We start from the raw sequence: 22587 nt of genomic DNA, 5'->3' as shown, positions 1-22587 counted from the left end.
CACCTAGCTCTTTACCACAAAGTTGAGAATTTCCAGCTACTACGGATGGGAACAAAGTCAAGTCATCTCATTGTATATTTTTATGCAAATTTCTCTGGTTAATAGTGGTCCCAACATGAGCCTTAAATACTTTTAGACTAAAACTTGACTGGACTGTGCTTCTATGTGCACTTTCACAGATTATATAATACGTTATAGGTTGGGACATGCATTGTCTCTTATTTTTTACTGAACACCAAGTCTCTGAGTATCTTCTAACTTCCATCTGGTGAAAATAAAATTATATGAGATATGTGAAAATACTACTAGCTCAATCAATGATCATTTCCTTCCTTCCTCTGTTATTGTAACAAATGAAGGTCTAATCTTTATTTTGTAAAGAATATGAACTGAGGCCAGGAGGCCTGGGCACTTGAGAAGTAACAGAGGAAGGGCGTACAGGCAGAGGGAATATCATATGCAAAAGCTAGAGCTGGGAAGACTAGCCTCCATGAGAGACTGAGTATTCTATTTCTGTGGAGCGAAGGCTACAAATTCATTGAGTTGTACATCAAAATTTTTGGCTGACCGTGAGAAGCAAAGTAGACCAAGTAAACATTGATAGAGAAACCATTAGGAAAATCTTAACTGAAATCATAGCCAACAACTCATGGCTCTTGCATCACAACAATGCTCCGGCTCCCATGGTGCTGTCTGTGAGGGAGTTTCTAGCCACTAAAGAAGTAATTGTGCTGGGACACTCTCCCTACTCACCTGATCTGGTCCCCAAAGACTTTTTTTCTTTATCCAAAGATAAAGGAAATATTGAAAGGAATACATTTTGATGGCAGTCAGGATATTCAGGGTAATACAACAACAGCTCTGATGGCCATTCCAGAAAATGAGTTCCAAAATTGCTTTGAAGAGTGAACTAGGTTCTGGCATTGAGGCACAGCTTCCCAAGGGGAATACTTCAATGGTGACCATAGAGATACTCAACAATAGGGTAGGTGGCACCTTTTCTCGGATGAGTTCTGGAACATTAGTGTTAGACTTCGTATACAGGTGGTAATAGTGGATAAAAGTACTTTGGGGCCAGATTGCAGAGGCTCCTGGTAGCTCTGAGATGCTTCCAAATAGCAAAGCTATCAATCAAAAGAGTAAAGATTTTCCATCACATATATTCAAAAGAATATATTGTAGGCTTTGGAAACAATTCAATAAAAGCCAAAACATCTTTTAAGCCACAGCAGTACGGTATGAAACCAATTGGTTTGGGAGTTAGGAGACCTGGGGTCATATGCTGATTCTACCAATATGACTTGGGCAAACTGCGTGTCTTCTTTTTCGGTATGTGTGAAATAAGAGTGACAGAATATTGGAATGTATTCATTCATTCATTCAGCTAAGCGTGGAGGGTCTGTTGCATCAGGCATGTGTTGGGCAGAGAGGATGCTGTGATAAACAAAGATAGCCTTTGTTTCCATGTTGCTCCCAGTTCATTTAGGGAGGCAAACAATATGAAAACTGTAAAGTGTATTGAGTGGGCAATGGAAAATGAGAGTTCACCAATTTTCCCCCATTAAAAGATATGAAGGTTATAGGTGACGTCAGCAGTGAGCGTTTCAATAGAGAAGTGAGTGCTGCAGTTAGAGTACAGCGGGCTGGGGGAGCAAACCAAGACGTGATAATGTGCACTACTGTGAGAAGATGAAAGGGAAGGTGCAGGAGCCAGAAGGAGCAGCAAGTTCCAGAGTCTTTTTCCATACCTAAAATACTAAGGTTCAAGTCACTCGAATAAGTTATATTTAACTTTCCAAAGTAACAGTCTTGAAGGGGACAGCAACCTATTCATTGTATAAGCTTTAGTATGTTTGTATAAAAATCAATCACACAGTGGCCACATTCCAAATACAAATAGGAAATTAAGATCTGGAAATTATTATTGTGAGAATCTGCGTAGCCTCACTCTGTGGATATGTTAAAAATGTGAGACTGAAGCTGCACGAGACAGGGGGCTGAACAAGATGAACTCTAGTTGTCCAAGCCTGTTATGCTGATGATACTGAGATTGGAAGAGCAGTAAGACCAGTAGAGGGAGGGAAAAAAGCATGTAAGGAACCATCAGCGGCCTACCAGGCTGTTCCTTCCAGTAAGGAGGTTTTGATCTATCTTGTCTGGTACTGTTCTTTTGTTACTTGAAGATGGTGTAAATAAATGGAATCTTCCACTGATTTTATTACATGAAAGAAACATTAATGCTTAAGTATTAAGTTGCTTGATATTCTTAGACGTGTTGTCAAGATAACATTAGAGTCAGCAAAGTAACAGCATGGAATTCTATTGTTCTAAAAAAAAAATGTAACAATTGAATTTAATTGCATATAACAGCTAACATTTTCAAATAAAATTTCTAGGTAATCCTTACTTGTATTAGCAGCTTACCACTAACAGCTTTTTAAAGGGCAAATATGTTTCTTTTTAAAAGGAAAATATGTTTTTGTACTCTGTGAAAATACAGGAATTTCAGAAAGGCCCTTACGTTCATCTTTGTGGTCAGAATTCAGTGACTATGGCCAAGGTCTGGATTTATTTTCTCATTAGCATTTTGTCCATTGGACCAATTTAGTCTAGCAAGCCTAAAATTCCCCAGGATTTCCTAAAATTGACATCTGTGCCTTTCTTAAGCTGCCGGGGATACACATGATGTAAACTTACCAATTACGAGACTCAGAGGCGGATGCACATCAGCGGCAGTGAAGCCCCGGGTTTGAATCGAAGTGCTCCAGGACAAAAGAGAAAATAATGTTTGATCTCTGAGTTACCCTTTAAAATCCCTGGTAGCTCCCTTTTGCTCTTTTTTAAAATCATAAAATAGAGCAGATTAAATGTAAGCTGAACATATTTCATGTTAGTGCCCTTTTTTCCCCTTAGTTTTCCATGCTGTGTTGAATACTTCCCTGTCAGAAAAACATTAGAGTATTGTTTGGGATTAAAGGCATAAACTTTAGGGTAAGAAAAAACAACTGGGTTAAAATCCTGGTTCTGTCAGTGCCAACCTGTGTAACGATAGAAAAGTTTTTGAACCTCAGTTTTCCTTACTTGTAAAATAGAGATGGCAGTATCTGCCGTATTAAATGAGAAAATGCCAGAAAATACTTAGTACAGTGACCGACTCACAGCAAACACTTGATGAATGGTGTTTTTGTTTGGTTTGGTTTTATTTTGATTGCGTCTTTGCTCATTTGAACAATTACACAGACTTCTTGAATATATTGCCTAAATTCAGAAAAAGTCATGATAGGAATGACATTTACAACATTAGGTTCAGTATACTATGTCCAGGTCAACACCATTAATGGATGACTTTCATAGAAAAGAGCTTTGTAGCTTCATAGCATGGTCTTGGGGTGTTTAATTACTTAAAACATTTTCAAAATTTTTAACAAAATATATGGTAATGCATTATAAGCACAATGTAGTTCAATAATTATATATCACCTTGTCTTAGCTTTTATTACTAATGTGGCTTTAGGAATTCTATACTTTTTGATTTATCTATCAAATATGCCTTAAAGATGGAAGGCAGAATTAAAGAAAAATTCACATGTTATTTAAAAGTTGGTATTTTAAGAATAAGGCATTCTTAGGAATAGAATACAGATGTACATGTAGTTCAAGAATCAAGGGAAAGGTTCAAGAGGATGGCACAGAAGAATTCCCTGAGATTAACACGTGGGTGAGTGGCCTAGCAGATGGAGCCTCAGGTAGCTCAGCAACTAGCTATCCCGTGGTGTCACACAGACATGGCTCTAATGTCAGCTGTGCAACTTGCTTGCTTTAAAATCTTGAAATAAAAAATTGGGGCAAGTAAAGCGTCATTCTTTAGCTGTAAAATAGGGGGTAATTTCCCCCCATGGGAACACAACCATACTATTTTGCTTATGTTCAAGAATACAATGAGACTAGTTAATAGAGATATACATCCATATACAAATTCTAAATTAAGTAAGCTTTTGAAGTCTAGCCAAGGAATCAAATAATCAAATAAATATGATTGCTCTGAGAAAAACATACCTTAACATCTACTGTAATCTATAGATTTGGAATTTGGCCAACGTGTCAAAGAGGGCTAAGAAAATACTTTCATTAACTTTTTATTGAGATAATTTTAGACATACAGAAATGTTACAAAAGAGTATAGAGATCGCACATAGCTTGTCTTAATGACAATGCTTAACATAGAGTACTATGACCAAAGGCAAAAAAAGTGAACATTGATAGAATATCATTAAGTAATCTATAGACTTTATTTGAACTTCACAAGTTTTCTCACTGATGTTTTACTTCTGGTCCAGGACTCAATTCAAGATCTTACAGCATATAGATGTCATTAGACTCTAATCTGCTGGTTCCTTGGTCTGTCTTTGTCTTTTACGGCCTTCTCAATATTGAAGAGTTCTGGTTATTTCACTTTGTAATAGATTTGTCTTATCTTTTCTCATGATCACACCGGTGTTATGCATTTAACCACACCACAGGGGTGAAGTTCTGCTTTTCTCCTCTTTGCACCATGTCAGTGGATATATGATTTCTGTATGTTTTACTAGTAGTTATTTCAAGCTTGATCATTTGGATAAGGTCATGCCCACTGGGTTTCTTTATCACATTTATTGTTTTTCCCTTTGTAATAAACAGACATCTTGCAGAAAGACACTTTGTGAAAATGTGTTGCTCTACATCATACTTTGCCCCATTAGCTTTAGATTTCGCCAATGGTTCTTGGCTTTAACAATAACTACTATAGTATTTATCGAATGTGATTTTTCTATTTCTCTTATTCTTTCTACGATCATTAATTAGAATTCTACCCTAAGGAAGTGCTGCCCCTTCTTTCTTTCTTCTTCCTTTATTCAATTTTATAGCCATTAGCCTAGACTCATGGATTATTTTTTTTTCTTAGTTATGGTCCAATACTAGACTTACTCATTTTGTTCAAGTCCTTCTAGCTTTGGCCATTAACGGCTCCTTCAGCTTGGATTCTGTGTCTTTTCAATATACCTTCATAATTTTTTGAGAACTTACTTACTTTCTGGAGCCGTAAGATGTTCCAAGTTCAATTTGTATTTTCTCTTCTTTATCCTGGAATCAATTGCTTACCCAAAAGCCCTAGTTCATTTTATTAGAGAGTGGTTATAAGAAGCTAAAGTATGAGTGCTAAGGACATTTATTGCTACTGAGGTGTCACAGCTTCCAAGCCCCCTCTGTGGGCAGAGTTCAGACACCCATGTATGTATACTAACGGTGTATTAACACACAGACATACACCTGTATCTATCTGCATGTGAATGCGTTCACGCTGGTCTAATCCAACACCCAAGGGTTCATTCTAGTCTTCCAACTTTCCTCATGTGTATTTTTTTCTCTGACAATGAGAACCCTAGCTCCCATTATCCACAATATATTTACTTTGTTCAGTCCTAGCATAGATGTAAAGTAGTACCAGAGTTGCTAGCTCAAGCCCCTAATGGTAGAAGACACTAATATACTAACTAAAGGACATTAGCATATAGTTTTTTGGGTTGCCTTTAGCCTTACAGCACAGTCAAAATAATCATTTTCTGCAGTTACTGAGGTTGCTCTTTTATTCCTTATCCCCTCAGCGTAATTATTTATTCATTTGTAATACATTTAGGTACATTTTTTACAGTTTGTATTTCCTTTTGGGTGCTTCCACCTCCTGACTGGGTATGTAAAACATTGCAGTGTATCTGGGAGTCAGAGTTATACACAGAGGTACACTGGACAAGTGTCCCTCCCTCCCCGTTCCTCCTCTTCCTTGTTTTACTGTCCCATTTCTACAGCCCATCTCCGCTCTACTTCATGTAGGTAACCAGTCTTATCGGCTTCTGGTTTATCTTTCTTAAATATCTTTTTCAAAAATGAGTACCTATTTTTAGATTTTCTCATATTGTCTGTTTCTTACATTAGAAACAACATATTCTAGAGACTCTTGTGTACCTTACATTTCAGATTTAACAACATATTCTGGAAATAATTTCATAATAGTTCGTAGAGATTTTCCGCATTTTTCTTACAGATACACTGTATTCTGTTCAAGGATGTACCATATTTCATTTACCACTTTCCTAAATGCAATCATTTCTGTTGTTTCCACTATTTTGTGATTACAAAAGAATGCTGAAATAATATCTCATGCATATGTATTTTTATATTTCTGCAGGTGTATTTTAGAGTAGATTCCTAGAAGTGGGATTACTGGGTCATGTGCAGTTCTGCGAGGTATTGCCAAATTCCCCTCCACAGGGCTGGATCAGTTTGCATTCTTACTAGCAAGATGTTGCCACAGTTTTTAATTTTTGCCAATGTGAGAGGTGAGAAATGTTACCTCAGTAGTGCCTTAACTTTTAAATATGAGAAATGTTTTTAATGCAGATATACAAAGGAGGTTGAGGGGAAGCTCAGATACATAGGCAAGAGCTAACGAAAGTGCTAACATTGAACTTGGGAGTGCTCTAACAGGACTGTCAGTCACCTAAGAAGCCTAGCGAAAGATGATGGTTCCGAAGTGTCAGAGAAAGTGAAAAGCAACAAGGCAAGGACTAACGCGATCCACTGGAGATATAAAGGGGAACAGAAAATAATCTGGAATGTACTAGGCATGAAGTAACTTGAAAAAATGACTTGCTTTTGCATGTATAAAAAATGGTTAAAACAAATAATGCTTAAAATAGAGAGACTGTCAAAGTGTTTGAAGTCTCAGTCTTAAAGACTGACTGTGATCTGAAAACCTGCAACGAAGGAAATAGGAGCCCAGGAGCTGAGCTAGAATCAACAGACAAGGCAAGTGGACTGTCCAGGAAGCGTCTGCTGACTCACACCAAGGCCACCAAAACAGTGGCAGAGGCTCTGATTGTGCTTAAAGCACTAGGAATGAAGAAGAGCCTATGAAACGTTCACTCTTAATAAAGAGAAAAGGATGGTTTAGAGATGATCAAATAATAAGCTTATGAATGACCAGACCATCAAAGTGATATTTTTAAATATGGAAAAAAATAACAAAAGACCCCCAAAATATGTTGAACATAGAAAAAAAGTGACATATTGCAAAATGACGAGTAAGACTTGTGATAAGTCGGATGGAGCTGAAACAACAGCCCTGGTTAGTAGTGAGAAATCAGTTTAATCACGGTTTCAATTCTATTTCACAAGCCAAATTTTATGCCAGAAATTAATGAGTTTTATTTTTTCATTTCCTAAAATCTAAGAAGCATATAGAATTAATTTTAGCAAGGTACATAAATCAAGAAAATGACAAAGGGCAGTAGAAGGTATGAATTCACAGCTAGCTTAAGAGTTGGACTCTGGGAAGTTGACATCAACCGGCACAGGTGGTGAGTAAGAGGGAGGCTTCTATTATGCTGCAAGCACCATTGAACACTCAGGAATATAATAAGGGGGAAATCTCTGCCCTTAGTTTGCCTGTGGGATAGAGACAGTGTGATAAAAATTTTACAGTTGTAAATTAAAAAGAAAGTGGTGGACTGAGGGGAAGATAAGCGGATAAGTTTCACAGAGGAGGTGACCTTTGAATTAGAAATTCTCCTGGTGCAAAAGGAGATATCTGTGCAAAAGGAGGGGGCCCAGTGAGTAGGACAGTTCAGGCAGAGGGACTGGTACATTCAAAGGGACAGAGGTCTGGTGCATTTAAATTGAGTGGTATTTTAAAAGTCCCCTCAGAATCCAGCAACGTGAGGCATCTAACATCTCCCTAAAAGTATCATATTTGCAAACATCAGAGGGGTCACAGGGCATGAGAAAGGCACGCGTTTAGAAGGACATGATTAAACTTTAAAAATGACCTTGAAACTCAGAGAAACCAATTGAAAGTTTCCTTATTTATGCAACAAAATAGTGGGCTTAAATACAAAATGAACAATAGCCGCAAAAGTCAGGAAGGGGCAGGGGAGCCCCACTCAACTGCAAGTGGGGGAGTAACCAACAGGGCAGGGCGGTGGTTTACAGCAGAGGTCAGGCAGGGAGAGACAGAGAGCAAAGCCGAGAGGGCCCCGGGCTGGCTCTGCCACACAACTATGGGGGACTCTGAAGATGTGTCTTCGGGTGAGACTCAGTCTCCTCATCTGTCAAAGGATAGAGACCCTTGACATTCCAGGTCTATTGAGTCCATTAATATTTAGGAATGCTGAAGAGCATTCTAGAAGTAACAAGATGACCTAAGCTGGAGGCCAGGCTCTTGAAGGACAGATGGAAGAGCTGAAAGGACCATATGAAACCTGAACTAAAAACTGGGAAGTGACGCCAGCACTGCCTCCTACCATGTGATGGATTATTACAGGAGCACAGTCAGCTGTTCTCTATTTCTGGAGAGACGAGAACAAGAAGAACTAGAACAAAGGAAAATGGGATCAAATTGCAATGAAGACCGTGAAATAACAGAACGAGCTACTCCCGGAAGTTAGAAGCATGCCTTTTGGGAAAGTCTTTAGAAACAGTCTGTCTGTCCAAGATGATTCCGGACGGGGTCACCAGCTGTGGCTACATGCAGTTGGAGGGGCCAGATATCATTTCAGTGCCCCTCCCCAGCTCTGTGTTCCTGCAGCTGTATAATATTATGCACACATATAATGATACCAAATTATCCCATTTATACATTTTATGTGTCTATTAATATGGACAACAGCTTCCTTTCCATTTTACCAGTAAAGTTTTGAATACAAATGTAACTCGGCCTCTCGCCATTACAGCTCTGCCTTCGGAGCTAATTGCCTCACAGAACACTTTAGGAGTCATTTTTCATTAGGATGGCGAGCAAGGGGAAGGCAGATGGCACAGTCATGTTATTGATTTGATGATCCTTGCCTGGCTTGTTGGATAAATGGAGCTGAGAGTATGGTCACTGCATACAGACTTTTAGGGGCTTTGAGGTTCAATTCAAATTATATCACAGCAGGTTCAGGGAACGAGAATCCATTTAGTCCCCCAAGGCTTCTAAATGATGATCCCAGGGACCAAGTAGGACTCCTTAAACGACTTCCCTGGAGTCCTGTGGACCTTTGTAAGTCCTAGCTCTTAAAAAAGAGAGTGAGCTTTCTGCAGCTCTGCCACTGCCTTTACCTGTGTGACAGCACTGGACATGCTGCCCATCAGTCAGTGGGGTCTGCTCCATTTGCATGAGCTATGCTCATTTGTAAATTATAAAGTGGATAAAAGAAGATAAATTACTCGCTTTTCAGAGGGCCATTAATTTTCCCCTACAAGCCCTTATAGAAAGATGATTACGGCCTTACGGAGTTAATATAATTATAATCAACGTTTACCTTTTATAGAATTACATTCCCACTACTGCTGCTTGATCCTCCAGGGGGACTTTTATTAAGAATGAGGGGACAGGAGATATTTGCACTTAAAATACCGTCGGTAGGTACTGTGGCACCGTTTACAGTGTATGGCAGAACCTGAGATTTAACCATCTATCAGCATAGCGTGGAGCTTTCATCAACACTGGCCCCATGAGATTGATTCCCTAGACAAATGTTTACGTAGAAAGAAGGAATTCCCAGGAGCCCTTACCCACGCTGTCTTAGCATTTTACCAGTTTCTTGGCAAGGATACATTTTCTCAAGTCACTTAATTTTCTTTTTAGATCTAGAAAGTCCCCTTCTGTCTGCCTTTTATGGGCTCCACGTGGTAGAAGTCGTGAGGTATTGCTTGCTGTTAAGAGGTGAATTATTATTATTTCCCTTTTCTGGTTAGATTTTGCAACATGGTACGATAAACATGGTGAAAGGTAAAGTCCCTCCTTGTATGAGAGATCCAGACACCTCGGTTCTAATCTCTGCTCAGCTACAAACTCACTGACCCTAAAGAAGTCTCTCCCTATCTCCAACTCTACAGTCTTTTTTTTTTTTTGCAAACTGTGGGGTTGAACTAGATGGTTTCCAAGACATTTACAAAGCTCTAAAAATTCTGAAATTCTCTAACACTCAGGATTACACCTCCATTCTTGCTAAAAGCAAAAAGAGGCTGCTGTGGACCGAATGTCCATGTCTAATCCCCACCAAACTCATCTGCTGAAGCTCCGATCCCTTATGCCATGATATTTGGAGGTGGGATCTTTGGGGAGGATTGATTAGGTTTAAAGAAGGTCAGAGAAGCTTCACAGTGAGATTAGTGCCCTTTTAGGAAGAAGAGGTCAGAGCCCTTTCTCTCTCTGCCATGTGAAGATACCGAGCAAGAAGGTGATCATCTGCCAACCAGGAAGAGGCCCTCACTGGACACTGCACCTGCCAGGCACCTTGGTCTTGTATGTCTCAGCATCCAGAACTGTGAGCTATAAATGTCTAAGGTTTAAGCTATTCGGACAATAGTACTTTATTACAGAGGCCCAAATTACTAAAACTGTAAGCACCCTTCTGTTAAATTCCCACAAACCTACAGAAAGTAGGACTATTTAATACGTGACCAATTAAAATTAAAAACTGTTACTAAGTGGCAGTTTTAAATAGACCATAAGAAATATTGGGGGCTGATTTACCCTTAACATTTTATTTATATGCCCCAAGTTTCTATTTTGTTGCTTCAAAGGCAAGTTGCTTTTTGCAACAAATCTTGATATTTCCTCTTCAACCTAGTAAGTTGATTTGTTGAGTTCTACTAATTCTTTATCAGTCAAATCTAGAAATACCAGAAAAGAGGAGAAGAGAAAAGAAAAGAAAAATGTGTTGGCCATGTTTCGGTACTGATAGTCCCATTTTTCACGTCCATAAATTCTAACTTCTTATGCAAGTTTATTTTTAATTGTGCAATCTGGAAGGTATTTGAGTTAACATTAGGGTTGGTGCAATTCTGTAGCAGGTTTAATTAGCCATGTTCACTATTCTTCAAGTTTCTCATTTTTATATTCTTCTTTGTTTTCTTTACATAATCAATTTCTCTCAATTAACATGGTACAAAGATAATTTTAAAAATCTGGAAGTGAGAAGACCAGGATCATGTCACTTCATAGTCAAAGTGGCCAGTGAAGGAAAAAGTGTGGGCTGTTCCCCAATACAAATGGCTCATGATCTTTACTTATAGCTCAAAAACAAAAACAAAAAAGCGTAGAGTGTGTTGATGAAAGACTTTTCCAGTTTTAAATTCTGGCTCCATAATTATTTACCATGTGGCTATAGAGAAGTTAATTAATGCCCATGAGTTCATTTTTCTCTTAAGTGAAAGAAGAGTGATGATATAGTTGACCTCTGAACAATATGGGGGTTAGAAGAACTGCCTCCGTATGCAGTCAAAAATGTATGTCTAACCTTTGACTCCCCCAAAACTTACTAATAGCATACTGTTGACCAGAAACATTACTGATAATATAAACAGTTGATTAGCATGTATTCTATTGTTATATAATTACTATACACCGTATTCTTAAAGTAAGCTACAGGATAAAAATAATAATAAAAATATATTTACTAATCAGTAAGTAGACATACAGTATCGTAAAGATCTTTATCCTTGTTGTCAACATGTTAAGTAGGCTGCGGAAGAGATGGAAGGGTTGGTTCTTCCTATCTCGGGGGTGTTAGGGGCAGAAAGAAATCCATGTGTAAGGGAACTGGCATAGTTCAAACTCAGGTTGTCCAAGTGCCGACTGTACAGACCTTACAGGGTAATAAAAATTCAACAAATATTAACAGTATGGAACATAGAACAGATTCATAACAAATGGTATGTGTTAACAGTAATGACTACAACAATACTTGATACTTTTTATTCGTCAGATATAGTATTTTCTGAGGTTATCTGTCCTGAGTATAACTAATAAATGGACATTTATTCTATAAAATTCAGAGATTTGTATTTTTTTTTTTTTGGTCATAGAGGGTAAAACTGATTTGTGCTTTTTCAAATTTAAATAAAATGGTTTTTAAAAATTATTATCCAAGGAAGACATCAAAGTTCAAAACATGAAAAGAGAGTAACTTCATGTGAGATTTAATACATGCTACACTGACAATAAAAACTGCTTTATTGTTTTGTGTCATCTTTTACTAATGTTCTCTTGTTCATTCAACCTTAAATCCACACCACTGAGTTTTAAGAGGGGTATTCCATCAATGGTATGGTTCCAGGTTTGATTTCAGTCCCCCAAAATATGTAGTTTGAATCCTATGTGAATCATAGAAATATGACATCTGGTCTGTCAACATTTTGGGCTTGAAGTGAAATTCTACTTAGTAAAGTTCACATTTGTACAGTATATATCTTTTCTATATCGTTTTTGGTAAATAAGTACTATAATTTAAGGATAATTAATTTTGTTCATCAAGAAATATGTATCAAGCAACTGCAAAGTAACAGAAACGTGTCAGCAGCTTGAGATTCAAAGATGAAACAAGAAACAGCCACTGTCCTCAGGGAACTTATCGCCTGGGGAGAAAGTTAAGGAAAGCACTCAGCCACCATGCACTGTCAGAAGGCAGTGACTCTAGCCAGCATATCAGATGGGATTTCAAGGACAGTGAAGTCATGTTTGTGTGGGGAGCATAAAAAGACCTCGTGGAAGAAGAAATGGCATTGAACTGGGCTTTGGAAACAGGCAGCTCAGAGGGAGAGGACACTTCAGTACAGGAAGCAACAGTGGGTGTGACAGACCACACACACTCTCACCGAATCACGGGAAGGAAAACACAGGGAATTAGAGGCCTGTAGGAATCACAAAGATGTTCTACCTAGTCACCTTCCTTAGTTTATAGATGAGGAAATGGAGGGTCTGAGAGGTTCAAATAATTGCCCACTGGCTGGGCAGGTAGGTATAGGTGGGGACTGGGCAGGGTTAAGCCTGGAAGGGTGGTTGAGAGGTCGAGGAGGGCCTTACATCCCAAAGTAAGAGGCTGGACTTACTTCAGAGGTGACGAAAAGTCTGCCAAGGTTTATGAGGAAAGAAGGGATATGATCAGCATCGTGCTTTCCTTTGGCTGCAGCCCAGGTGAGAAGCAAGCACAGCCTGCACAGAGCCTGGAGGGAGCGGGGGTGGTGGAAACACCATGTCTGCTCTCTCTGCTCCAGGGCTAACCATGCAAGATCTTCATGGCTACTCAGAGAAGAAACACGGAAGAAAACTAACTTGGAGGGTTCAGGCTTGAGCCACTTTGAAGCAGGCTTTACAAAAACAGGGGAGGAGAAAAGGTGGCCTAGGGAATGGTGGGGGGTGGCAGAGAGAGGAAAGGAAGGGTGACTTTCCATCTGAACAGCAGGAGATTCGGGTTGTCTGAAGACCCACAGGGAGTGGGGAGGGAATGAGAGGCTGGTTAAGGATCAAGTGCAGGGCTGCCTGCTTTCATACGAGGGGCCATGAAGCCGACCAAGCACAGTCCAGGGGTGCTACCGTGACTGAGATGGACCCAGACAGGGAACACTGGGGAGAAGAAAGTCTCCAGAAGGTGGGGAAGTGAAGGGGGGATTATTCAACAATCAAACGCTACACAGACATGATAAAAAGTGAGAACTGAGGAAAGGACGTTTTAATGCAGTGGTTCTCATCCTTCCTAAGGCTGCGACCCTTTAATACAGTTCCTCATGTTGTGGTGACCCCCAACCATAAAATTATTTTTGTTGCTAATTCATAACTTTAACTTTGCTACTGTTATGAATCATAATGTAAATATCTGATATGCAGGATGGTCTTAGGCGACCCCCATGAAAGGGTCGTTTGACCCCCAAAGGGGTCACAACCGGCAGGTTGAGAACCGCTGTTTTAATGACTATTAAAACACTCTATTACTACTGTAGAAAAATGCTAGGCTGAGCCACTGTACATCTGCTCTATTTAACCTCTCTATCCCTTGTTCGTAGTACTTATACACCGTTTAATTATAGGTGTATTGAATGATTATTTGCTTCATGTTTATCTCCACATAGGCCATAACCACTATGAGGACAGGAACTCTATTTTCTTCTCTCCAAATTGCAGTGCTGGCACATAGCAGACATTTAAATATTTCTTAAATGAATAAAGTTAGCCAACAGGAGAATCTATAGTAACTATATTTTGGATGGAAAACAAAATTATTTCCTACTGTTGATTTTAGGATCTTTTTAATATCAGGTATTTTTTGACACAGTCATATTTATTAACAATAATCTCTTTTTTTTCCATTCTTGAGATATGCTATGTTGATTAGTTGGATGTATGCACTCCAATTTGTACAAATAATCAACACATTGAATCTCATAATGGCATAAATGTGTTTATGATCTATGTACAAATGACTTAATTAAAAAAAAAATCTCAGATATCTGTTCTTGTATCTGTTGTTTCCTGGGCTTTCTGCCTAACTTTGTAGTTTATTTTACTATGAAGTATTTGCTTTTTCTTTCTTCTTTGTGAAGATAGATATACTGGCTGTAAACAATATTTCAATTGGAGATTAAAAGGTAACTAATGTGCTACATTTTGATAATGAAGTTCTGATACAATTCGGTAGTTGTGTTCCCCTCTTACAAGGAAAGTGCTAAGATTGTATCACCAGATATGTTTCTCCAAGTGTGAAGATTCAGTGGCGGAGTTATGAAAGGAAAACTAAGAGTCTGAAGGGATGGAAACTCCAGAGGCTTCCAGAAAATGGAAATTTTCTTTAAAGAAAAACAAAGAAAACTGGCTCCAGAGGGGAAAGTTCTACACTAGGAGTCGGCAGATGTGGAATCCGTTCCCAATCCATCTCTGAGGACTTGAGGAATGTCTGCCTCTCATCGGTGGTATGAGGTTCCTTTTACTCACTTCTAAAATAGGAGCACTCTGAACCATCTATATATATTTCAAACATTCTAAGAGGACAGGAAACTTTATTTTAATAACACAATTATTAAGAATTATTTTTAATTTAAGGAGTTATGCTAATTAACTTCTAGTTACTAAGAAGCAATACATATGAAAATACAGTTTCCCGGATGCTTCTGAGCAGCTGGAGAGATAAGTTAATGTACCAGTTAGTAGCAAGTTATTCACTCTTCCCGCCCCATAATTTGTAGTAGAACTGTACAGTGGGTTTCAAGTGAAATGAATCCCAGGAATCTAACAAAATCCAATCATTTTTACATGAGAAAATAGATCCAGAGACCAAGACACTTGTCACGGTCACACAGCTATTTTGTGGCAGAGCTGAGACTCAGAGCTTGTGACTCTAAGTCTATAGGTCATATGTAAAAGCTTAAGTTCTTTTCCTGGGGTGGTATGCCCTTGCTCATATTTATTAACAACAATCCTATTACATACACTAAGTCGTAGTTTCATGACAGATGTGTCATGGCACACACAGACTTGCATTTTACCAAATTTCTGAAATTAATTTACCAAGAAAGATAAAATTCTCCTTGCTCCTTTAAGCCAAAGCTTAAGCCAGACAGTCTTTGACTCTAGATTTAAATCTTTTTTAGGAGTAGGGATATCTGGAATGCCCCGGTATCTCATCCACAGAAGCCCCATGAGGAGGGAGAGACACGTGGACTGAGGATCTGGTCGAGTCGTTGCATTCAGTGCACTGGCCCTGGGCTAGTCATTTGATCTCTCTAGAGTTCCAGTTTTTTAATCAGTAGGAGTGGGATAATCATCTTCATACAGCCATTAGGTGTGTCAACCAATGAATACATATAAAGCAACTGATACCATGCCCAGGATTCCTGCTTCTCTTTCCTTTTCCTCTTTTCATCTAATTAAAGCAAAGTTCTCTTTTTGTCATCATCACAAACAGGAAAGACATCCATAACACTATGGGGGAATTATTGTCAACATTATAGAATGCTTACTCAAAATATTCTAGATTATTGAAAATATTCTGATCATCCTGCCAAAACTTCTAATGCTAAAGTAGAAAATGTCAAAACCTTAGACTTTCTAGCAGTATTATTTTTGCTTATGTGAGCATCTATTACATATGAGGCAGGATCATGCAAAATTCTACTTTTAGTTGAAGCACCCAGCTTCTTTTCTGCAGTCGATATTTGGGCCATCAGATTTTTTAATCCAGTGAGAAAAGTTAATCTGCTCTTCATTAGGCAGAATCCATAAACTATGAAATCCATAATCTTCCATCACAAAGTGACAGCAATCATTATCGTTTTCAATTTATGCTTTTGAAGAGCACTGTTTACTTTGTCCGCATTTCATCTTAATGTGACTCTAAAACACTTGGGGACCCGGCTGCCCAGGGTGATGGGGACATGCTGGGTTGTTTAGTGTCATGCAGCAGTTACTTAATGTGTCCTTTTTTCATGGGATGTCAATCTTTCCACCACTTTGAGGTCACAGAAGAAAGAGGCTGCCCAGAGAACAAATGCATAAATAATAGTGTAAATCCCACATTCACTCGAGGAAGTCTGGCAGAGTTGGCTGCGGTTTCTCACGGAGAATCGGCAGTGAGGCTGCAGGTCTACTGGGTGGGGGAGTGGAGAACCTAATTAGTCCAGCTCTACCAATGCCAGAAAGCCTATTCATAGCTTTTGTCTTACTATTCTGAGCCACCTGAAGGGAGAATTGCACAAGTGCCTATGGTCATTTTATTAAAAAACAAAAAAGATCAGTGCACGAGTATTCTCAGGGGTGAATCTGTGCAGTTTTTCTTTTGACCTCTGATGAGAGTTCACACATTCCAGACAGACACTAAAGGGCCATGCCCAAGCATTTCTTGCTGGATATTACTGATGCAGTTGCTGATAGAGAAGAAAGTCCAAAGACAACATGGTTTCTTAAAGCGAAAAAAAAAAAAAATCACTATCCACAAACAAAAAGAGATAGTCAAGCAGCACCTACACATTTCTGAATCATTTTTAGGGCTGACATTCAGCTTCTCTGGGAAAACCACCATACTCATGGGATGCTTCCGCTGCCCCCACGTCCCCAAACTCATTCCTCACATGCTTTTATTCATGCCAGTGAAGGGTGCAGATGACATTGGCATTCAGGAAGCTACATTTCAAAAAGAAGCCACATTAAAAAAATTGGATACTGTGCAAAGTATTGCAAGAAGACTTTTAATTTAATAGTAAGTGCTAATTTTATCACCAAATGGAGACATATATAGCCCAAGAGCCAAGAGAAGACCCCAGCAGCCTGTCCTTCACATGGTGAAGGTGGACTGCGAAGTCTTCCCATGAGGCTTCTTCCCCTCAGCATCTCCTCAACCACCCCAACCACCTGCCCTGCACCAAATGCTACACGAGGCTCCACAAATCATAGGGCCCTTAGGAGAGGAATCTGGGAACACATGAATAAATTCTAATCCATTGGTTCATTTATCGAGCTAATTGAGGTTTAAAGCTGGAAGTGGTTGCTCCAGGTCATATTTCCCAGGTCTCCTGTCATCATTATCAGTAATGTCAAAAGCATTTATGAACTTTCTCCGTGTAGAGCACTGTGATAAGCATGAGCATGTAGAAACTTTCAGTAAAGATAGAGGGTGAGCCAAACTCTAACAATGGCATAACAAAGTCAGCGTTCCCCTTCCAAGGGAATGACTGGTTTGCAAAAATAATCATTGGAATGCATTTCCTCTCATAGTTTTGGTTGATAGTATGTGTACACACCAAATGTTTTGATGAAGAGTGAAAAAGTAGTAATTTTATGTGTATATCGTTGTCAGCATTTGTCTTATTCTGGGAAAACCCAGATGATAACATTAGAAAATTTCTCTTTACAGATACTTCCTTTTTTTTTTTTTTTGCAGTGAAGTCAAGAGCTTTCCATTTGATTATTTCCCAACATTTTATTATTAAAAACTTAAACATGTAGTAAACTTGAAAGAATTTCAGAATTCTTTCTCACCAGTATTCTCACCACCTAGACTCTACCATCCATATTGTACATTACTTGCTTTCTGACCCTATCTGTCCATCTTACTGTCCATCCTTCAACATAGCCTATGCTCTTGATGGTAATCAAAGTACACACAGGTGGCAGATAATGCTACATTGAAGGAGTAGAATCAAAGAGTCCTGTAAGAATAGCTGGGGAAAATTAATAGACTTTTTTCGAAAACAAAAAGAAGCTTATCTTGAATTATGCACACAGACACTCATTATAGTTTAATCTTCAGGCTCTGTAAAAATGTATGGTAAGCTATTTCAACAATTCGTCTACCCATAGCAACCCTGGAGACACTTTTAGTACTCATCCAAATGCTTGGCTTTGTGAAGACACGTGCTGTTGGTAATAAAGAAATAAACTACCTGCTGCAGACCATCAGGAAAACTTAGCCGGAACTCTCGTGATACAGACTTCTTGTTCTTTTGCCCTACACTCTTTAGTGTCCCCTCCCCAGTTACTCCCTCAGTGTAGAAATGCAGTGCGTTTTAGGCCTCATTCTCCTCGTTTATAAGGCAAGTTTTATAATACTTGTCTCACAGCCTTGTCATGAAGATCAAATGTGGAAAATAGAAGGACGCTTTATGTATTAAGAGTGGAGCAATACGCATGCCTAAGACAGCATTAGCGTCAGGAGTCTTAATGCAGCTATGAGAGAATGCAGTTGAGGTAATGCTCTGCACTGCTACTGGGCTCTTTCAAATCAGTCAAAGAGGATTTCAAAGGTTAAAGTGACAGAGTATTGGCACTTGCCTTCACTCTGGCCATCAGTAAGTCATCTTGTCAAGGGTTGAGAAGAACCTTGGTGTGTGTCACAGAGACTTGTTTTCATTAGTGAAGTGTTTGTTTTGGATATCATCCCAGATTTAAAACAATACTTCCATTAGCTGGGCACAGTATCTATAATTACCCATCTTACAGGACGAGTGCCAAGCTACTCTGCTTACTGCATCCCATTTACCTTGGTGGTGCTGCAGGAAGAGTGAGACACTCACCTAATGTATAAGAAGGTACAGAGAATGCTTAATTAGTAGAATAAAAATTGCAATGAACTTCGGATAAAAAATTCCTGGAAGAATATATCATCACCGGGAATAATGAGTCCAAATGTGACAGAAAATCCCTTATTAATTAATAGGAAAACAGGAAAATTCTGTTGCATGAACATCTAATGTATACAAGGTAGAAGGTAGTGTTTTTTCCATTTTTTTCTGTGTATATGGTTGGACAAAAATCAAGAAAGTGAGGAGGAAATTCAAAACCAACTAGGGAAGCAAGAAAAGATAAAATAAGCAGGGATAAAATAATTGTTAATCATCAATTACTGTTATTGAGAATGTGCCAGAACTCTGGCACTTTATTTTATACTTCAGAGGAATTGAAGAGAAAGACAGATACGAAATTATCCTTGTCCTCAAAAAGCAGCCTTTCTACTAAAGGCTAGATAGAGAAAACAAGAAAGATACAGAAAAAAAAATTAGAAATTGCAAATAGACGGAGTAGGGCATATAAAAAGAAAAAGAAATGTGGTCTATCATTTAAGTAAAAGTTATCCTCAACATTGAAAATATTTAGATGTGGACAACATCACAGAAAAGAGTAGACCTCTAAGAGGAAACGTAGAATTACTCCCAAATCCAAAACTTGCTTTTCATGTAGAGAATCAGAACAAAGATCGATTGTGCCCATCTAAGAGGAAGAGTTTTCCAGCCCATAAACTATACCTGTCTGGTCCTGGAAGTACGGACATAATTTAAACCTACTGAATTGGTTGCATTTGGCTACCATCCATCCTCTGATGCCACTCAACATTCCAAATACACAAGTCCATCTCCTACTTAGTTTCACATTCACAAAGCAAATTTGTGATCATATTTACAATTTGGCTTCCCATTTGACACTTCTACTGACAGAAAGGCAGATGCCCGGAAGGATCAAGAACACGATTGCCCTGCTAGTGAGATTTTTCATTGTAATCGCAACAATGAATTGGTTTGTGTAAGTGAATACACATACATATATATATATATTATATGCAACCACACACATGTTCAACATGTAGTTTATAAGAGAAAAACTAGCAAATCCACATTTATAGCAATGCAGATTTCTATGTATTTGGGTAAAAGTTTGTATTCTAATAATATTTTTCCATGCTGTAAATTAAAATCTTGCCGAGGTCCTTCCTGTGCTATTTGATGGTATCATTTACTTCTTTTCAGTCTACAAGTTTTGCTTTACTTTTGAAGCTCCTCTTTCATCTTACCTGACTGCCCAGGGGGAGGGGCACCTGAAGATCCCCGTGGTAGGCAAAGAAACACAGTCAGAACAGCAGCTCTGTGCCCAGCACATGGTTCCATGGCTATTGGTTTGGGTGCACCCTGTAAAAGAAAACTCATTTTAAGTTTTCATAATTGAAATGACATTACTATTTTACCTTTCACTCTATGTATCCCTTGGTCTGCAAGACTATATTCCTAGTTATTGGAAACACACACCATGTGTCATTCTAACACTAACTCCCAACACAGTGTAGATGTGCAGTCAGCCTACATTGGAATAAACGAATGAATTTCACCATATTTGATGAGCAGCTTGGGAACCACAAAGTTATGCAACTTTTATTGATTTCTTGCTATTGCTTCCTCTTGTGTTACATTACACAGTTCATCCTACAAAGTGACTGCAATTCAGAATATTCTTTTGGCATATCTTCATTTTTTAGTTTTTTAAATTTACTTTTTACTATCTATATTTAAAGTATATAGCATGATGCTTTAATATGTATACATATATATATAATAAAATGACTACCACAGTCAAGCAAATTAATATAGCCAACACCCGACATAGTTATTTTTCGTGGTAAAGGCACTTAAAATCTATTATTTTAGTAAACTTTCAGTATAAAATACAACATAACTAACTATAGTCCTCATGCTGTTCATAAGATCTCTAGCCCAAATCATCCTACATAACTACAAGTTTGTACCTTTGATCTACATCTCCCCATTCCCTCCCCCTCCACCTGTAGTGACCACCATTCTACTGTCTCTATGTATTCATTTTTTCTTTTAGAATCTACATGTATAAGTGAGATCATGTTGGCATATCTTTACCACCACTGTAGTGAAATACATATTTAATATTCATCCACCAAGGTACTTTATCATAATATAACTTTAGGACTGACCACAGTAAATAAATATATAATAATACTAGTAATAGCAATTGCTACTATTTTAGGTATTCAAAGCACTTATACTAACTTACTTAAATCTTATAATAACCCTGTATGATGAGAATACTGAAGCAAGAGGTTAATAAAACTAGCTCAAATTCATAAAACTGGGGAAGAGTAGCAGGGCTGGCATTTTGGCTCAGGCAGGCTGCCTCCTGATTCCATGTTCTCAACCACACAAAGCAGCTTATGGTATGTGTGCACGTACAAACAAATATGTACCTCTACACATGCATACATAAACACACATGTGTGCACACTCACAACCCATGTACACGCATAGGACCACACAAGCACATACATAGTATTTGAGCTTAAAGACAAGGTGACCTTTGAAACAATGAGGCTATCATTTTGGCCTAGGAAAGCTTGTTTTGGCTATGTCGTTCAAAGAACTACAGATGAGATCTGATTGACATATCAAATCAACATCCCTGTATAAAAGCAAAGTTAAACAGAAGTAAAAGTATTATGGCTTTAATTATTAGAACAAATGATTTGTTCAGTTCTTTTTTGCACTGATGATATTTAAACTTTTCAGAAGAAATATAGACATATGCCGTCAATCCCTTAGAATATTCCAGAATAATGCCATTTCCAGAAAGTTTAACGAGGCATTAAAGATAAAATATGTCCCCTCTCATGTAAAACTTCGACTGAGATTTCTGGTGACAACGGTTTTATGTGGTTATAAAGGATTTCCCCTTTATAGCAACATAAATCTCATGTTTTAAAGTTATCCTTATATAGATACATTTTAGGAGCATTCAATATAAAGGTGAAAGTGGCTGTGGCAATAGAAGTAAAGGGCATAAAAATATTCCAAGCGAATGCTGTAAGCCATGTTGCAATACTTGTATCAAGTTACATGATCTATGGTTTTACACTTTAGAGCTTACATTTAATTTAACAGAATTATTTTTGAAAATGTTAAGTCAAAATCAGCATAAGTACATAGATATTCTCCAGTGATGTAAATATTTGGAGAATAGGCTTGTCATCTTCTAAGGCTAAAAGAAAAATACTATAAATGTTTCAAACCATATTTCTAAGCTACTAAAATTTATTTTAATAAATGCAAACTATTTGTAAAGGTCAATTGGTTAACATACACTAAGAGAACATAAAATAAATTTAAAGTGATAATATTAGAAATACTAAAATCCCTTTCACTGGACCTAAGAAAGAATTGATCCTTTTTATCAATAGGCAAGGGGATTGTTATTGTTGTTGTTTTTTTTAAGCTCTCTATGTAATACCAGGAAGTAGTCAGAATTTTCAAAATAATAAAAAAAAACTTGATTGCAAAAATTAGAACAGCAGAATTTATCATTACAAAAATATGGGAAATAGTGGTTCTTTGTTTAGGGGATTTAGAAAAACCAAAATGATTGAGATGTGTATCAGTCGATCATTTTGCTAGGCCTTTCTACTGTTTTTAACACTAGCAGAAAATATTGTAAACATCAAATGCTGGTGT

At 38.1% G+C, this 22587-nt stretch overlaps 1 protein-coding gene across 1 annotated transcript in view; it reads right to left on the bottom strand.

Annotated features, from left to right (window-relative positions):
* ATRNL1 (attractin like 1) overlaps positions 1–22587 on the bottom strand; it is a 723386-nt gene that overhangs the window by 74867 nt on the left and 625932 nt on the right. The window contains exon 28 of the mRNA XM_053583937.1: positions 20133–20247. Coding sequence (XP_053439912.1) covers positions 20133–20247 — 115 coding nt within the window. The remainder of the gene's footprint in view (positions 1–20132; positions 20248–22587) is intronic.

Source organism: Nycticebus coucang, chromosome 3 (genome assembly GCF_027406575.1).
Source record: "Nycticebus coucang isolate mNycCou1 chromosome 3, mNycCou1.pri, whole genome shotgun sequence".
NCBI classification, from domain to species: Eukaryota; Metazoa; Chordata; class Mammalia; order Primates; family Lorisidae; genus Nycticebus; species Nycticebus coucang.
Note: the sequence above shows the minus strand (reverse complement) of the source record. Positions and strands in the feature narration are given on the sequence as shown.